Source organism: Pectinophora gossypiella, chromosome 19 (genome assembly GCF_024362695.1).
Source record: "Pectinophora gossypiella chromosome 19, ilPecGoss1.1, whole genome shotgun sequence".
Lineage (NCBI taxonomy): Eukaryota > Metazoa > Arthropoda > Insecta > Lepidoptera > Gelechiidae > Pectinophora > Pectinophora gossypiella.
In genome coordinates, this window is record NC_065422.1 from 7,546,903 (window position 1) to 7,564,139 (window position 17,237).

The following is a 17,237-nucleotide window of genomic DNA, read 5'->3' on the forward strand; positions in this document are numbered from 1 at the left end:
AATGCGTTATAGCATTTTAATCGTAATTATCAGTGTCGATATATGTTGTCATTGTTTTTCTTTTAGGCGGTTTATAAGCGTGTGACCGGTGGCCCGCAACTCCGTCGCACGCGCCGCCAAATCTTCGTAAATTTTTATTCTGGTAAGTAAGTTATACATTTCTGTCATCTGTCGTGACTCGTGAGTGTTAGTGTTTGCGGTCAGGATTCTAATGTGCGATTTGTTCTGAATAGGTGTGGTTTGGTGTCCGTGGCGTGGACGCGTTGCTCCGCCATTTTGTCCCAGCGTCGTGGCATCGACGTCATCGTACGTTGGCCGCATACGTGGCTTCTCGACCTCCGACAGGTGAGTCTTTTGATATGATTTTGGGGAGTTGGTTAGGTTGTGCCTCCGCCCCTAGAGGTTTGATTTACCCCTGTGCGTTTTGTCCACAGGAGGTGTTTTGCGAAGGTGTTTTGTGACGGCTGTTTTACGAAGGCTGTTCTGTTCTATGACGGGTGTTTTGTACAGCTGTTCTGCTACTGCTACAGCTACAGCTTATTGGTAGCTGCTTCTAGTCGGCTCGGCTTCCTTCCCGCCGCCGAGGGCAAACGAGCTAGGGAGGTTTTTATAATACCTTTCTTATTTTTTTTTAATAATGCTTAACGAATGACCAGTGGACTTGAATACCTGGAATGTACCCTTAGGATTTAAAAGTTCCAAATACCTATTTATATTTTTGTGTAACTTTGGTTTTCTTAGTAAGTAATTAAAAATTCGAGTAAACCCATTTGCTTATTTCTTATTTCATCAATCCACTTTCTTCATCATCATCATCATTCTTCTTTAAATTTTAAAACATTACATGGCGCCCGATTACTGAGGTCTAAAGGTTCAGGGTACGCCCCCGGTCTTCGGTCTTTTGCTCGAGGATCGGCTGGTCACATTAGAATCCTGACCGCAAACACTAACACTCACGAGTCACGACAGATGACAGAAATGTATAACTTACTTACCAGAATAAAAATTTACGAAGATTTGGCGGCGCGTGCGACGGAGTTGCGGGCCACCGGTCACACGCTTATAAACCGCCTAAAAGAAAAACAATGACAACATATATCGACACTGATAATTACGATTAAAATGCTATAACGCATTACAAAGACAAATTCTCACCCGAAATTCACACTAAAAATCGAAGGTGTGGACACACCCGCTCGGCGGAGCGCTGTCTGGGGAATGCGGCAGCTCGCAGGCGCAGGACTATATAAGTCGCCCAATTCAACGCCTACGTCACGGACAAAGCCAGTACAACCTCAATTGTCCGTTAGATGACGCCACCGTCGCACACCCAAAATGCAAGTTATTAACAAATCCAAGGACAGGAGACTGACCGAAAATTCCCGATGTGTATTAAATATTGACACCAACATTCTTCAGCAGCCACCTGACAAGGGACTCCAAGATATAGCCTTCCGTATAATATCGGCACACGCCATCTTCCGGTTACTGGTGGAAAGTCGCCGACTGCGGAGCCCAACGATAGCAAGTCGATGCTTCCGGACCTTACATCGAACAAGGCGAGATGGCGCTGTGTTCAATACTACACAAAAAAGCTATAAAACGGGTCCCCTGTAACTAATCCGGAGGCTGAAAGAAACGGCACTACAACCCCGCTTGCATTTTTTTGTGTATGATGTGTTACTTTGTTTTGTTTTAGCGAACAAATATAAATCAAAATGCCTCGAAATTATCTGAGGAAAGCTCCGGATAGATGCATCGTCACAGATGGAAGCCGCCAAATTATTAATTTCAAAGGGTGCCAGTAAAAGAAAAGCTGCATCTCAAGTTGGACTTAAGGAAAGTACTTTGCGAAAGTATTCTGATCCGCCGACTGAAGATTGGATTGAATGTAGCCTTTGTGGAGCCTGGTGGCATGAACAGTGCTCCAGCTCCGAACACGGCACTTTTATTTGTGATACATGTACGACGAAGTAACTAAAGATTTATAAGTTCCAGTTTATCTCATATTTTAATTTAGGATGATTATTATGTTGATTATTTTAAGTGACTGTGATGAAACATTTTATAATTATAATATAATATTGTTTATGTTCTATATCTTTTTGTTGTTGCGTACACTTACCCAACAGTGCGTACACTTACCCACAGTGCTGCGTACACATACCCCGTTACTGGGGTAAAAGTGCGCATATGAAAGGGTTTTCATTTTCTATAGTTTCTTAAAATATAAGCCATTGATAATACTATTGTTGTGTCTAAGTTGATTAGAAATAAACAGGCTTACTAATTAAAACAGTTTTGTTTCATTCTACTAATAATTTTCGAGGTTTTGAAGCATCAAACTTTAAATGCGTACACTTGACCCACATGACTACGTATAACGGTAACTCTCCGGCCCGCATCAAACCTCTGGGTCTTACCTTACATTAGTCCAAAATGGTCATAAGACGCTAAGGAATAAGGACGAGCAATTTCAAACTATTACCTACGATGATTTAATTACCTGCTTAGTAATTTGTAGCGGCCAACCAATAGCTTCCCACAGAGCTCTAAAATCGTCGTTTTCCAAAGGCGTGTAAAAAACATCCAACACTTCGTAATCCTGTAAAAATCATGATAATCTAACAAAACAATCTATCTTCTAGTACATATAATAATATACCTACTTAGGATTGCGGATGCGAAGTCTAGTTGTGGAAAAAAAAAACGAAATACTGATGCATAGTCTCTGCTTACGGCGGGATGATCCGTGCTTCGGAAGACACGTTAAGCCGTTGGTCCCGGTTACTACTTGCTGATGTAAGTTACATGAGCCGTGTCAGGGGCCTTTGGCGGCTCAATAGTAACCCTGACACCAGGGTTCATGGAGTTGGTAATCCACCTCACAACCCACAAGACAGAAGAGAAGATCCCGGCGGGAAATAGGCGTGAGTTTGTATGTACGTACGTAGATACGTAAATGCTGGTAGTAATTTAAGCGCATCACTTAGGAATAGTTTTCGATTTGAAGAAAATTTTATAAAATTTGACATTTGCACTCTATGGGAAAAACTGCCAGAGACTTTTACTCACAGAGAGAACTTTCTTCATAATCTCTTCCTGTGTCTTCAGCGCAAATGGTATAGACTCCATCCACTCCCTGATCTCAAACACGTGTTCTATCGTGTTGGGTTTCTCCGCGAGTTTCCTCATGATAGTTTTGTAGGCCTGGATGACGTCATCGACCACTAAGCGGATCTCCTCTGCCCACATGGCGAGCAAAGCCTTCATTATGTCCGTACGCTTTTGGACCAGTTGTTGCTGTAATGGTTTAATCAATAAGGTATCAATTTGTCAATTTAGCGAAGAGAAACACTTTATTATGACATTAACTACTTGTTCGGACAAACGGGGGCGCTAAGAGCTCTCATCCGGTACAAAGATTTAAGATAATACGCCTGAGAAAGCCCAGAGGGTCTAAAACGGCATTACTGAAGTAAGTGAATTGCGCGACATTGACATTTTTCTTGACATTGCGCACTTATTTTTATATGTGCAAAGGTCAAATAGCAATATTGCTTTTAGGCGAATTGCTTCAATGTGGCCTTTTTAAGCCCCTTATATCCTATATTCATAAGTAAAATGTATTTTGAATTTCGATATTATACTTCATAAGTACCTTTAAGGTATCTATGTTGAGTGCGAAAGGACCAATATTAATGTACTGTGGCAGCCGCCATATCAGATCCCATTTAGCGTCATAGTGCATCTGTACTTCTTCTCGGACCTCCGATGCATTGTGCTTCTCCTCTCGGTAATTTCTGAAACACAATTTAAGACCATTTTTTTTCTTTGTTAGGGGAGCTTAATAATAAGACCATAATTTATTTTCTTATTCCTGGTTGAAATGTACTGCATGTAAATGTTTGTATGGTTCGTTTGGGTGCAATAAAGTATATTTGATTTGATTTATGATAAACATAACATAAGGTCACGATTACGTCTAGGATAGTCAGAGGTACATATATCGCAAGATGATCTAAGTATCTACGCCTCACTAAGCTTTCTGTTAGAGCAACGTGTTAGGTGGTAAGCCGTATCGCTGTCTATAATAGTCGAGCCAACTGTGAAATAAATTAATAAGTAACATTGTTGCAAGTCCGGTCTTTCGAACCGGCGGCGGCGCTCCACGACCACAGTGACTAACTTACGAGTATTATGTATTATATCTTAATAGAGTTATTAGCTTATGATAACCTGGTACTAAAGCAGTTTATGACTCAATTTTCGCCTAGATAGATAGTTGGGCTAATTTCAGGGCACCGGAAGCCAACATCAACCGTTTTACTGCAAAAATATCTTAAAATATTTAGTCTTTAAATGTCGAGTCTTTTTAGCCGAGTTGCATTGTGTGACGGATGCGGCAGAGACTTGGTTGAGGGAGCTTAAGCTATTTACGATCCACGCAGGATATTTTTTTTGCCATACGCATACGAGTACATACATACATAAACTCACGCCTAGTTCCCACCGGGGTAAGCAGGGACTGTATTTTTTTTGCCATTACACAATAATAATAATCTCGTACATGGGTTGTGAGGTTAGTGTTGTATACGTCACTATTAGTTACGCACATCACTACAGCTGTCGCTATTGTCTATGTCATTCTCTTTGGTCGTCTCATTGTATTTACCTTGTGTTTATATTAATAAAAGATATTATTTACATTGAAGTCGTCGTATGATTTTATAACTAAAAGGACCGGCCAACACGCAACAATACATGGTGTCAGAAGTGTAAGTGAACTGGATTCACATCGTCGTGAAATAAGTAATGTCAACAAGTCGCCGCCTCGCCGCCAATAAACATGTCAGAAGATCAAAAACCCAAGAAATTATCGGGAATGTCATGTCCGCAGCCCATGTTGATGACTGTTAATTTAGTACAATAATGGAAGAAATGGGTGCAATCCTTCAAATTTTACATGCGCGCCTCCGGCATGGATGAAGAATGCGATGGCAGAAAGGTAGCTTTATTTTTACATGTCATTGGGGAAAAAGGTGTGGATGTATTTAACACGTTCGGAAAAGACGAAGACAAAGTTAAATACGACGAGCTCGTCGAGTTGTTTCAAAATCATTTTGCCCAAAAGCTAACCTAACTTATGAATGTCACAATTTTTTCACATATAAACAAAGTGAAAACGAGTCGCTGGATGATTTTGCATGTGCAATAAAACTAAGGTCTCAAAACTGCGAGCTAGGAAAGCTGCAGGAATGTCTTGTCAAAATAATGTTCATATGCAACATGCATCAAAAGTACAACTATATCCGAGAAAGACTTTTGCTTGAAGACAAGTTAGATCTTGACAAGGCCTTAGAAGTGGCAAATGCCATGCTAGCTTCAAGACATCAGACAGATGCATTGACAGCAGAACAAAGTTCAATCATGTATAAAACTCAGTCAAGGTCTAAGTCAAATACAAGAAATAAAAGTCAACAACAACAGTCAAAAAAGGAAGTCTGTACAAAATGTAATCAAGTCCATCGTCACAAGTGTCCAGCATTGTCTCAAGTCTGCAGAAATTGCAATAAAGTCGGTCACTTTGCAGTATGTTGTCGGTCCAAGTCGAAGTCAGTCAAGTATGTCCAGTCAGATAACAACACCCATCAGGTACAGTCAGAAAAACAAGATTTATTCATTGGTCATATACAGTCGTCATCGTCAAGTGAGTGGACAATAAATATAAACATAAATAAGTCACAAGTGAATTGTATTATTGATACAGGCAGTGATGTCAACATAATGTCAAAAAACGTTTATGATTCACTTAATATCAAATAGGTATTGTCTAAAACTGATATTAAAATTAAGTCATACACTGGTAATAGCCTAGAAGTACTAGGTCAACAAAATTTACAATGTAAATTACAATTGAATGGCACCTACATGACAAAACAAATTAATTTTGTTATTGCAAATGTGAATTTTCCAACTGTGTTAGGTAAAATTACTTGCTCAGAAATTGGATTGATAAAAAGAGTTTTTTGTGTCGAGTCTACAAATAGTCACATGTCAGAAAATAATGATAGTCAATTGTCATTTGAAACAAATCAAAACGAGTCAAAGTCATGTCATGTAATTTGTCCTAAAGCCATGAAAAGTCAGTCACAGTCAAGTCAGTCACAAGATATAAATTTGTCTAAACGAATTGAATATAATAATTCTGTTTTTACCGGTCTTGGATGTCTTCCTGGTGAGTGTGTCATAAGTACAAATCCTGATGTCAAGCCAAAAGTCGATGCACTAAGGAAGGTACCATTCGCTCTACATCAAAGGCTTCAAGAAGAATTGGAGAAAATGGAAAAAATAGATGTCATTGTCAAGGTCACAGAGCCAACTGAGTGGACATGGTTCGCGCCAAGGTCACTGGTGCAAAATTCTACTCAACTTTAGATGCCAGTAGTGGATTTTGGATGTGTAAATTGAGTGAGAAGAGTTCTTACCTCACAACATTTAATACGCCATTTGGTCGTTATCGCTTCAAACGTCTTCCATATGGAGTTAACTGTGCCCCTGAGTACTTTCATAGAATAATGACAGAAATATTTGGTGACATACCAGGAGTGGCAGTATACAGCGATGATATTTTAGTCAGTGGACAAACACTACAAGAGCATAATGAACGCCTTAATATGGTATTCAATAGAGCCAAGGAATACAATGTCAAATTTAATAAAGAAAAATGTTCATTTGCCAAGGAGAGTATTAAATACCTGGGTCATATATTTTCAGCAGTCGGAATCACAGTCGATCCGGATAAAGTCAGAGCAATCCAAGAGATGCCGTCTCCTACTTGTCTAAAAGATTTACAAAGATTTCTAGGCATGCTTAATTACTTAAGTCCTTTTATTAAAAATATGGCATGTGAGACAGAAATTCTACGTCAGTTACTAAAGAAGTCTACTGATTGGCAGTGGAATGCTAATTATGGAGCAACATTTTGTCGTCTAAAACAATTAATATGTCAGGTCCCAGTCTTGTCACATTTTAATGTCAATGATCCTATTGTCATACAAAGTGATGCTAGTAGCTGTGCTGTCGGAGCAGTGTTGTTACAAAATCAACATCCTGTCTATTATGCGTCAAAAACCTTAACGGAGTCACAGCAAAGAATGGCTCAAATAGAGAAGGAACTATATGCAATAGTCTTTGCCTGCGTCAAGTTCCACCAATTTATATATGGACAAACTGTAATGGTGGAAACAGATCATGCTCCGTTAATAACATTATTTAAAAAGCCTTTAGTCGAAGTCCCAACACGTCTACAGAGGATGATGTTGAAAATACAGTCATATAGTCTAAATGTAGTCTACAAGAAAGGCAGTCACATGTATATTGCTGATACATTGTCTAGAGCACCACTGTCAGAAACAAGCACAGATGAATTAGATGATGATGTGGTCGTGCACGTCAATTTACTTATTAAGTCATTACCTGTCTCTCCAGAACGTCTACAATGGCTAATCAAAGGCACTATTGAAGATGAAAGTCTACAAATTTTGAAAAAATACTGTAAAGAAGGATGGCCGTCGAGTAAAGCTCAAGTTCACAAAGATGTACAGGAATATTGGCAATATAGATTTGATCTACATACAGAAAATGATCTAATCTTCAGAAGTAACAGTATAGTCCTACCTAAAAAATTAAGGCCAGATATCTTGAAAATAATACACAGTGGTCATCTAGGAATTGAAAGGTCTAAAGCGTTTGTCAGAGGTCATGTATTTTGGCCATTCATGTCAACAGATATAAAAAATCTTGTCGAGTCATGTCATACTTGCTTGTCACATAGAAGCTCAAATGCTCCTGAACCGCTTCTTCCTCATGATGTCTCATTGCTTCCATGGGAAAAAGTTGGTGTTGATTTCATGGATTATAAGTCTAAAAAATTCATAGTCGTCCAAGATTATTACTCGAATTATATTGAATTGATGTCAGTGGCAAGTACTAACGCCAAAACAGTAATTGTTTGTCTTAAAAGTATCTTCAGTCGACATGGGATACCAGTAGAGTTATTCTCAGACAATGGTCCACCATTTAACTCTGCAGAATTTAAGAATTTTATTTTTGAATGGGGAATACACCATAACACGTCAAGTCCATACATACAGGTCAAATGGATTGGTAGAGTCAGCAGTCAAGATATGTAAACGTTTTCTTACTAAGTCAGACGAATCAGGAACAGACCCATATCTTGCTTTGCTTCAATTCAGGAATACACCTAGAGGAAATCTACCATCTCCAGCACAACTGTTAATGTCACGTTCGCTGAGAACACAATTGCCTACAGTCACAAATAACTTAAAACCTAAAACAATCAAATTTCAAGATTATGTCAAGACAAAGGAAGAAAATAAGAAGGAAATGAAAGATTATTACGACAGAAAGACTAAACTATTGCCAGAACTAAAAGAAGGAGATAAAGTCTATTTTAAGAAAATGCCAGATTCGCTATGGACTACAGGCACCGTCAAGTTTAAATGCGATCAGCCTAGGTCCTATACAATTGAAGGGTCTGATGGATTTACAGGAAGAAGAAATAGACAGCATATTTTGAAGCCACCACAGATACCACAAATGGAATTTTCTGAAGGGTCACAAAAGAGTCCAAATGTCAGAACGTCTCCTGTGTCACATACAGTAGCTCCGTCTATTGAAGAGCATACTACCCCGGTTCAATTCAGCGCACTCGGAGTGGAAGAGTCATAAGACCACCAAGACAGTTAGATTTATAAAAAATATACATAATATATATTTGTTATGACTGTGAAGGACTGTCTGTAAATTTAGCTGTCTAGTATTAGTAGTAGTATAGACTAAGTTAAACATATTGTGTCTTAATTGTAATTACAAATTGTCTGTCTTAGCTGGTCAATAAGCTACTGTTAAACTATAGTGTTAAGTCAAGTCAAGCTGTAAAATTGTAATCATTTTACTTCTTTCTGATAAGGGGGATGTTGTATACGTCACTATTAGTTACGCACATCACTACAGCTGTCGCTATTGTCTATGTTATTCTCTTTGGTCGTCTCATTGTATTTATCTTGTGTTTATATTAATAAAAGATATTAATTACATTGAAGTCGTCGTATGATTTTATAACTAAAAGGACCGGCCAACACGCAACAATACAGTTAGTTACCGACTGATTAACCCTAGTGTCAGGATTACTCTGGACATTTGGAGTGACAAGAATTAATATTGAGTTGCGGCGCGCTGACATTTACTCAGTTAGGTACAGAGTAGTAAAGTTGTCGTTGGTAAGCAGCATAACACCTGCATTCCATGTATTGTATTTGCACAAACATCTATACTAACTCTACGTAGGGTTCAATCTCGAGTACATATATGTCCCTGTAACAGTCATACTGATGCATGTAGGCTATAAGCGGGATGATAGCTTTCCGATACGCCTTTAAAAGTCTTTCGCGAAACTCGCAAACGTTCTGTTCCATCAAACCTGAGGATAATAATATAATATAATTAATTTAGAGATCGTAACTTGTTGGAAAATTCATGAAAATTTTAGTGTTTTTATTTATTATTTTCAGTTCCACACTTTTGCGAAGGAAAATTCCATTTGATATCAACTCAGAATCACGGTCTAAATCTTAAAACCTTAAAAGTTTTCGTTACTATGTCACTTACACCCGTTATAGCCGTATCACATGACGTTTAATAGGTTCCAAAAGATTGGAAACCGAGGTATGCAAGTGGCAAACGTTTCTATTTCTACAAGTTTTCTCTTATTACCGGAGTGAAGCATTGGCTAGGCTTTCTGAGCGGCATAAGTGTATTTAGGGTCTTTTATATAACATAAAATAGCCTATATATATCCCACTGCTGGGTACAATAAACTTGCGGATGATTATCCGAAGGGGGTACGAAGTATACAAAGGTTAGTAGCTGTAAAACACCTACAGCTACTAGCTAGGACCAATGGCTTAACGTGCACGGAAGCACGGAATCATCTATTATATCAGACAATTAGGTGATTCAAGCCTGCAATGTCCTTACAAAACAAAAGATCGTTTAATTCGAAATAAATCCTTATTATTTATATACCTATGGAAGTCAAAAACAACTCCTTGTCGAAGACCAAACCAGTCATAATCATGGGATGCACTTGAGGTATAAAATGGCACCGATAGAGCATCTCGCGAAACAACCGCTGGATGACAATCTGAAAAAGCATTGGATATTGCATATTTACTTATTTATTAATAGTTCATATACCCACCACACCCACACTACTGCACACAAACAAACATCAGGTCTCCCATTAATCAACTGGAGGGTGTATGGAGCATACTCCATCACCAGTGGCGGCCCTAGGGCGGTGCGAACTGTGCGATCGCACCGAGCGCCTTTTTAGGGGAGCGCCAAATTCAGCCAAGACGGCACCACACTGGCTGGCAGCCCTGGACCTACAGGGGAGTAACTGGATTGGGCACAGCTGCCCTGTGAATACATGCGTGTGCCCTGCCTGCCTCTTAGCTGCCACATAAAACTCATATATTTAATGGTAGGCCGTGAACGACATTTTTAATAGAATTAGGTATAGAGGTATTTAATTAGACACAGACACAGACAGACAGGTACATTACATTCGACATAGGACAGAAACCACACGGATATCAATACACAGAAAAACAAACAAAAAGAAAACCAAGATCAAAAATCATTAACAAAAAACAAAAGAAAAACAAACCAAAATCATAAAATAAATAATAATAATAAAACTACGTATTCTAAATGCGACGCACTTAGCCACGGTGAGGTGTCCTCGTACCACCTCATATTTTGTCCACCACGTTAAGGTACCTATACATCGGAAGGTAAAATGAGTAGCTGTGAGTTGTTGCTCTCTATTTTGAGGGTGCTGAAGGAGTGACTTCGAAAGTATCTAAGGTACTAACTTCAAATTGCGCGGGATCAGTAGAATAATACGGTCCATCCTGCGACATGAGGAGGTAGAAGTAGAAGAGGGTAGTCGTAGGGGATCGGAAGGGGGTGTTGATGAGATCCGAGCTGTCCCATTTGTAGTCATCTTGACACCAGTACGTGCACAGACAGGGAGTCTCGCATAGCGTCGTGAACATCAGCATTGATTGCTCAATGCAGTATCGCAAAGCGTACTGTAAGAAAAGAAAATGTTTTTTTTTTCGTTCGGGATAAGTCAGTATTACAGTACAAAAGTTAAATAGAGGTACAACTTGCTGGACCTCTCTCCCGTAACAGCTTCTCCAGACATAATGCCGGAGCGTCCTTCGTCGCTTGATCACGGCTGAAGCCTATCACCGATAAATGTGTCGCTCGATTACCACCCAAGAGGTCACCTGTAGGATCTCGAAGGCAAATGTACGGACTTGCCTGCATTCTAAATCGGACGAGCTGCATAAACCGACACATTTTGCTAACTTCATAAAAGGGCCACATCTTCTCGTATATGTTGAACCAGCTGAAAACCAAAATGCCTTATACCTTTTGCCATAGAATAAGGAGTAATACTACGCATAGAACGGCATCTCTGCACTCCCCACCAGCGGCTGAGCTAGGTTTACCTCACCCCCTCGGTCTTACGTATGGCGTCAGACGTCTATGCCCAATTGTGGGAAGTGGGAAGTGTGGGAACTGTGGGCATTCGAAGTCAAAATCATTTAATGAACGTAATTATCAAGGATGGAAGGTATTTTTTAATCTACGTTATTTTAAATAGGCAGTTTTATTATTGAATATATTACTTTTAACCGTACCCTTTGCCAACGTCTCTGAAGCACATCCGGATCGCATGCGCCGTGTTGTTCAACCATTGTATGTTTAAGTATTTCAACAACTGTAACAAAAACAACATTTGGTATGTTACATAATATATCTCGTCAGTTTAAATAATACCTATTGTGACCGGCTTTTCATCAGAGACAGTAAATAGCAGCTATACCTAACGGCATAGCGTACTTTTTAAAATTGGGGTTCTCATAATCCCATACATAAAACCCGTAACCTCTATTGGGACGGTCAGAGCCAAAACCACAGAATTTCAATCGATTCTATAGTAGCGTCCTAGGACAATGATTACGAAGTTAGTTCATCATATTAACAGGTTCTTTAGTCCACTTTCTTTACTTATTCCAATTTCAAACATCTTTAGTTCGTCTATTCTGATTTTCCGGTGGTCTATGCACGAAACAAATAAACAATATTTACGATCCTCGCCTCAAAGAAAGTCACAACTCACCAGCAAGAGAGATGTTTAGTTGATTCGTAGGACATTTACCTATAATACAATATGTTACAAACCACTTCCATGGTCCAGTGGTTGAGCATAGGGCGCATGAACCGGAGTTCGAATACCAATGGGACATATCACAAAAATCACTTTCTGATCCCTAGTTTGGTTAGAATAGGACATTACAGGCTGATCACCCGGTTGTCCGAATGTAGGATGATATGTGCATCAGAAGCGACGTTATGCCGGTTATTACTTATTGTCGAAGTACTTAGTCGTTACATGAGCCATGTCAGGGGCCTAAGGCAGCATTGGCACCTCAATAAAATAACCCTGACCCCAAGGTTTCTAATCTCACCACCCACACGATAAAAGATGTATGTCACCTACAAAGTAAACAAAAGAAATGTATTTAAATGCTTACCATAGACGTGGCATGTTGCTGGGCTGCATCGAACTCAGCCAAACTGACATTCCTTCCATAATTGTACGTAAAGAATAACATACTTTCCACCTATGAAAAGTATATAAAGTATAATTATTAAGTTGGGTATAATCGTAAGTGTGGGTATGTAGCGAGGAGGGCTGACAAGCATATTACGTGGAAAACTATGAGTATAACCGAGAATGGATATATATAGGGGTAGGGCACAACCCAAGAAAGTGTGGATGGATTGTGTATAGAAGAATAAGTGTGTGAAAGGTGTGAGTATTGTTAAAATACATAGGTACGCGTCGAATTGGGAACCTCCTCTTTTGAAGTCGGTTATAATTGTTTCTCATTGTGATAAAAAGATTCGCCAATTTCTAAGATTTCGTAGCTTTTCCTTAACCTCTGTACAAAATATTATTCTAGGTCCATCAACGCCCGACTTCCCCCATTTCTGAGCAGAGAGTTAATGTACCAGACAGTATTTTGAATTTATCAGAAAATAAATTTAAAGCTCATGTGAAGCTTACTCTATGTAAAAATACTTATTACAAGATTAATGATTAAGTACGTAAATTATATAAAAATGCCTGGTATTAAATGTGTTCCTCTAGTTATTAAATAACTTGTGATGTATGTAAGTATATTTGATTTAAAAGATGTGTTGCTGTTTCAGTTTCTGACATTTCTTCTCTTCAGCAGCAGTCTGTCAAATTGACCTTCAACAAGTCTATTTGCGATAATTACGTTGAATAAATGATTCTGATTTCTAATAGAATTTGGTTCGCTCAACATGTATCGATTATAGAATTTGTATAGGTATAGTAAGATTCCACTATCAACTAACTTTCAAGCATTCGTCGACCACCATATGAATGCACGTAACAGATTCAAAAAGCACGTACAAGGAATACCATTGATTGTATCTCATTCGCTCATTGAAATCTTCCATAACACAAGGATATCGGCCTGCAAAAAAATTTTGTTTACGTTATTTTATTGGTTCTGGTCTTCCGGTTGATTGGATTTGCCCGGAATGAGTGTGCGTTTACATTTTACAGAAACAAAATACAGTAAAAGATTTATTAATATGTCTAAGTTGGGCAAGGGTCATCTAGAAAGGGTCTACAGAAACATCAGCAAGAAATGCGGAGGAATATAAACTAAATTGTACGAGGCAGTCCTGGGGCCTAGCTAACTTGCAAACGTTCCGATTTCGACACTCACGTTATTACGTACCTATAACCTGCGCGAATCGAGACGCCGCCACCGCCGCTTGGCAGTTACAACTCGTCCTCAACTTAAGGTACTTGTTCTTTAATTCTGACCGATCACAACGAAACGTTAGCCATTTGGCTAGACCCTTTGGGGGGTTAAAATGTCTACATCGAAGCAAATCATCTAAGAAAGCAACGTTGCAATTTGACATTTGCGCATATAAAAGTAAGTGCGCAATGCAAACAAATGTCCAATAGCAATATTGCTTTCTTAGATGAATTGCGATGAAGCCATTTTAACCCCCCTGGTGTATATACTGCTGCTTACCATAGTCAGGTACAGGCGCCACGTAGTCAGCAGTAGGCGGTCTAATAAAATTGTAGAAATCCGGAGACTGCTGTATCGTGTATGTAATCATCATCTTCCCCTCCATTTTCCGGTATAAATACTCTGACTGTAGGGCACATCATTTAATAGTTTTATATGAATAATCATTCTTTAGTACCTACCTCCTCCTTTCCTTTCCTACCTAACAACCTCTGTGGTCTAGTGGTTAGAGCATTAGCCTCACAATCTGGAAGTCCGGGTTCGATTCCCGATGGGGACATTGTCGAAATTACTTTGTGAGACTGTCCTTTTTTGGTAAGGACTTTTCAGGCTTGAATTACCTAATTGTCCGAAAAAGTAAGATGATTCCGTGCTTCGAGCACGTTAAGCCGTTGGTTCCGGCTATTAACCGTAAAACACCTTTACCAACCCGCATTGGAGCAGCGTGGTGGAGTATGCTCCCTACCCCCTCCGGTTGATTGAGGGAAGGCCTGTGCCCAGCAGTAAGACGTATACAGGCTGCTTATGTAGTACCTACCTACCATTTTTGGTAACAATGCCATGAAATTGATGGACGTGGACGATATCAACTGAGCCGTCGAGTGTTATATAGAGTTAGAATGGCAATATACACGTCAGGTTTCAGAAGTCAGTTAGGTTTTGTCATTGGATCGGAGTTTCCAACACTAGAGAGCTACATTATGCTACAAGACGCGAGGATAGCTGTTCTGTTCTGAAGTACGGTAGTGAGTGTTGAGTACCTATCGCAGAAAAATCATGACAGTAGAATTAAACGCCTTAGAAATTAAGTCCTTGCGAAGCATTTGCGGTGTTAAGTTTGAGTGATAGAGTTAGAAACACTGTAATAAGAGCGAGATGTGGTGTAAAAGATGATATAGTGACGAAGATTGAAAAGGGAATGTTAAGTTGGTTTTGACACGTAGAGTGGTGGAAGGATAATGGGATTACGGAAGCGGTATATAAGGCGAAGATTGTTGGTAGGGAATGCAGAAGGAAACCTAGAAAGTTTGACCAACTTGGAGATGTCCGGGTTTAGTACGACCTACTCTGAACCGGGTGCGTGTATGAAACGATTAATGAACATAAAGGAGCAAGAGAAGTATGTCAGGATTGAAGAAAATAGAATTCCATAGTCTCTGCTTACCCCGTTGTGAAACAAGGGAGAGTTTACATATGTATACTATGAAAAATACCTCCAGTTTCAGCTGATTAAGATGCTCTTCGTCAAGCGCTTTAGCTTGTTTATGTATGCGAACCATTCTCAAGATTTCCGGCATATAATGCAGAGGCATCAATCGTAACCCATCAAGGAGCAAACAGTCCAGATAAAGGTAGAATCTACCGGAAAAATCAAAATTTTAACATTTTAAATCAAAGCATTTATTGCACCTCATACGGTAAATGGTTGGTATAAAATTGAATACCTACACTTAGTGCTACATATGGATCCGGGCGACTTAAGGCCGGGTTTCCACTGACGTGGAGATGGGCGGAGAAGAGCGGAGATGTGCGGATTTGACCAATCATAGCGTTCGAGAGAGCGAAAAACGAAGACGCTCTGTTACTCTCTCCCTCACGGTGATTGGTCAATTCCTCCGCTCCTCTCCACCCAGCTCCGCGTCAATGGAAACCCAGACTAATGCTTATGGCTGAATGGAAGAATTCGCTTTAACGTCTAAGGCCACCAATTCAAATGTACCCATTTCCTTTGCGTGTACCTAGCGACACTTACACCCGTATACAAGATGTTTACTCCAACCTTCTTCGACTCCGCTCTCAGTAGAGGCGACATAGAGTTCTTCCTCGAACTCCACTCAAAATAGGTATTCTTAGACGGCGCCGGCGCCTCAACCTTAAGTCGAGCTTTATAGGTCTTCCTTAAGGTCGCCTCAACCTGAGGTAGTATTCGAAGAAGGTTCGAGACGTTTGAGTTAACATCTTAGATTACGGGTGTTAGGGAGTGGAAGTGGGACATCTATAGGTATCGCACATGAAATCCAACTCTGTACCTAACATCAATATCACAATAACAACAACACAACAATCAAAAAAAAAAACGTCAACCAATATTCTGTATAAGTACCAACTAGCAAGACTATATTTAGTGTAACATAGTACTTAATAATTGCGCGCTTAGATGTCTCCATAGACTCCCTATACGAACTTTCAAACTTTGAAATCGCTACTTGAAACTAAATGTTTTTTAGTTGTTAACGGAAACTTTGAGGGATGATTCAGACCATGATTCTGAGTTGATATCAACATCCTTGTTACCTGTTGGATTTTGTATGCGAGCCCCTGGCCAAATGCCTATTTATGGTAAATAAAAAAGTAACATATTGATAATAGGATGTCAGTTCCTAATGCCCGTATTGATAATATTTGCTTTACCGGCGCTCTACAATACAATACAATTTGACTGTTAGCACCAATTGCCCCCACGGTCGCGTCGGCGCTCCATTTGCGCGCGTGTAGCGGAAATATTTACCCAACTTCAAGAAAGAAGGAGGTTATTCTAGTATGAGGAGAGACCCTCTATTTAAATTTTCATTAGTTCTCCATGAAAATATCTACCTCAAATTGTTCTCGACTTCATTGCGCAAATCCACCGCAAACTTGACACGTTGTGTAAAATTTTCCGGGTCGTCTGCTTTGAACATCAATCGTATTCTAGGAATCCTGCAATGATACATAACATGCCATTTAGACACATATAACAGTGACACCGCGTGCGAAATATTTCGGCAGCATTTGCATAGTACTAATTTATACATTAAGTTTACGCGATTATTATCATAATTAAAACACATAATAACGGGTTCTTACCGCGTTTAAAGCAGGGATATGAGACTCCCGATATTACGACACTGTTGCAAGTGCCATGATCACGGGTCTCATATCCCTGCTTTAAACGCGGTAAGAACCCGTTATTATGTGTTTTAATTAATACTAATTTGGTTAAAAAAC

The 17,237-nt window shown here is 39.5% G+C and overlaps 1 protein-coding gene across 1 annotated transcript in view; it reads right to left on the reverse strand.

Annotated features, from left to right (window-relative positions):
* LOC126375744 (dynein axonemal heavy chain 1-like) overlaps window positions 1–17,237 on the reverse strand; it is an 82,459-nt gene that overhangs the window by 48,280 nt on the left and 16,942 nt on the right. The window contains exons 7-19 of the mRNA XM_050022848.1: window positions 16,845–16,949; window positions 15,464–15,608; window positions 14,250–14,376; window positions 13,552–13,673; window positions 12,699–12,788; window positions 11,802–11,881; window positions 11,419–11,506; window positions 10,965–11,183; window positions 10,111–10,228; window positions 9,364–9,505; window positions 3,662–3,803; window positions 3,076–3,303; window positions 2,507–2,605 (exon numbers count right to left, since the gene is read on the reverse strand). Coding sequence (XP_049878805.1) covers window positions 2,507–2,605; window positions 3,076–3,303; window positions 3,662–3,803; window positions 9,364–9,505; window positions 10,111–10,228; window positions 10,965–11,183; window positions 11,419–11,506; window positions 11,802–11,881; window positions 12,699–12,788; window positions 13,552–13,673; window positions 14,250–14,376; window positions 15,464–15,608; window positions 16,845–16,949 — 1,705 coding nt within the window. The remainder of the gene's footprint in view (window positions 1–2,506; window positions 2,606–3,075; window positions 3,304–3,661; window positions 3,804–9,363; window positions 9,506–10,110; window positions 10,229–10,964; window positions 11,184–11,418; window positions 11,507–11,801; window positions 11,882–12,698; window positions 12,789–13,551; window positions 13,674–14,249; window positions 14,377–15,463; window positions 15,609–16,844; window positions 16,950–17,237) is intronic.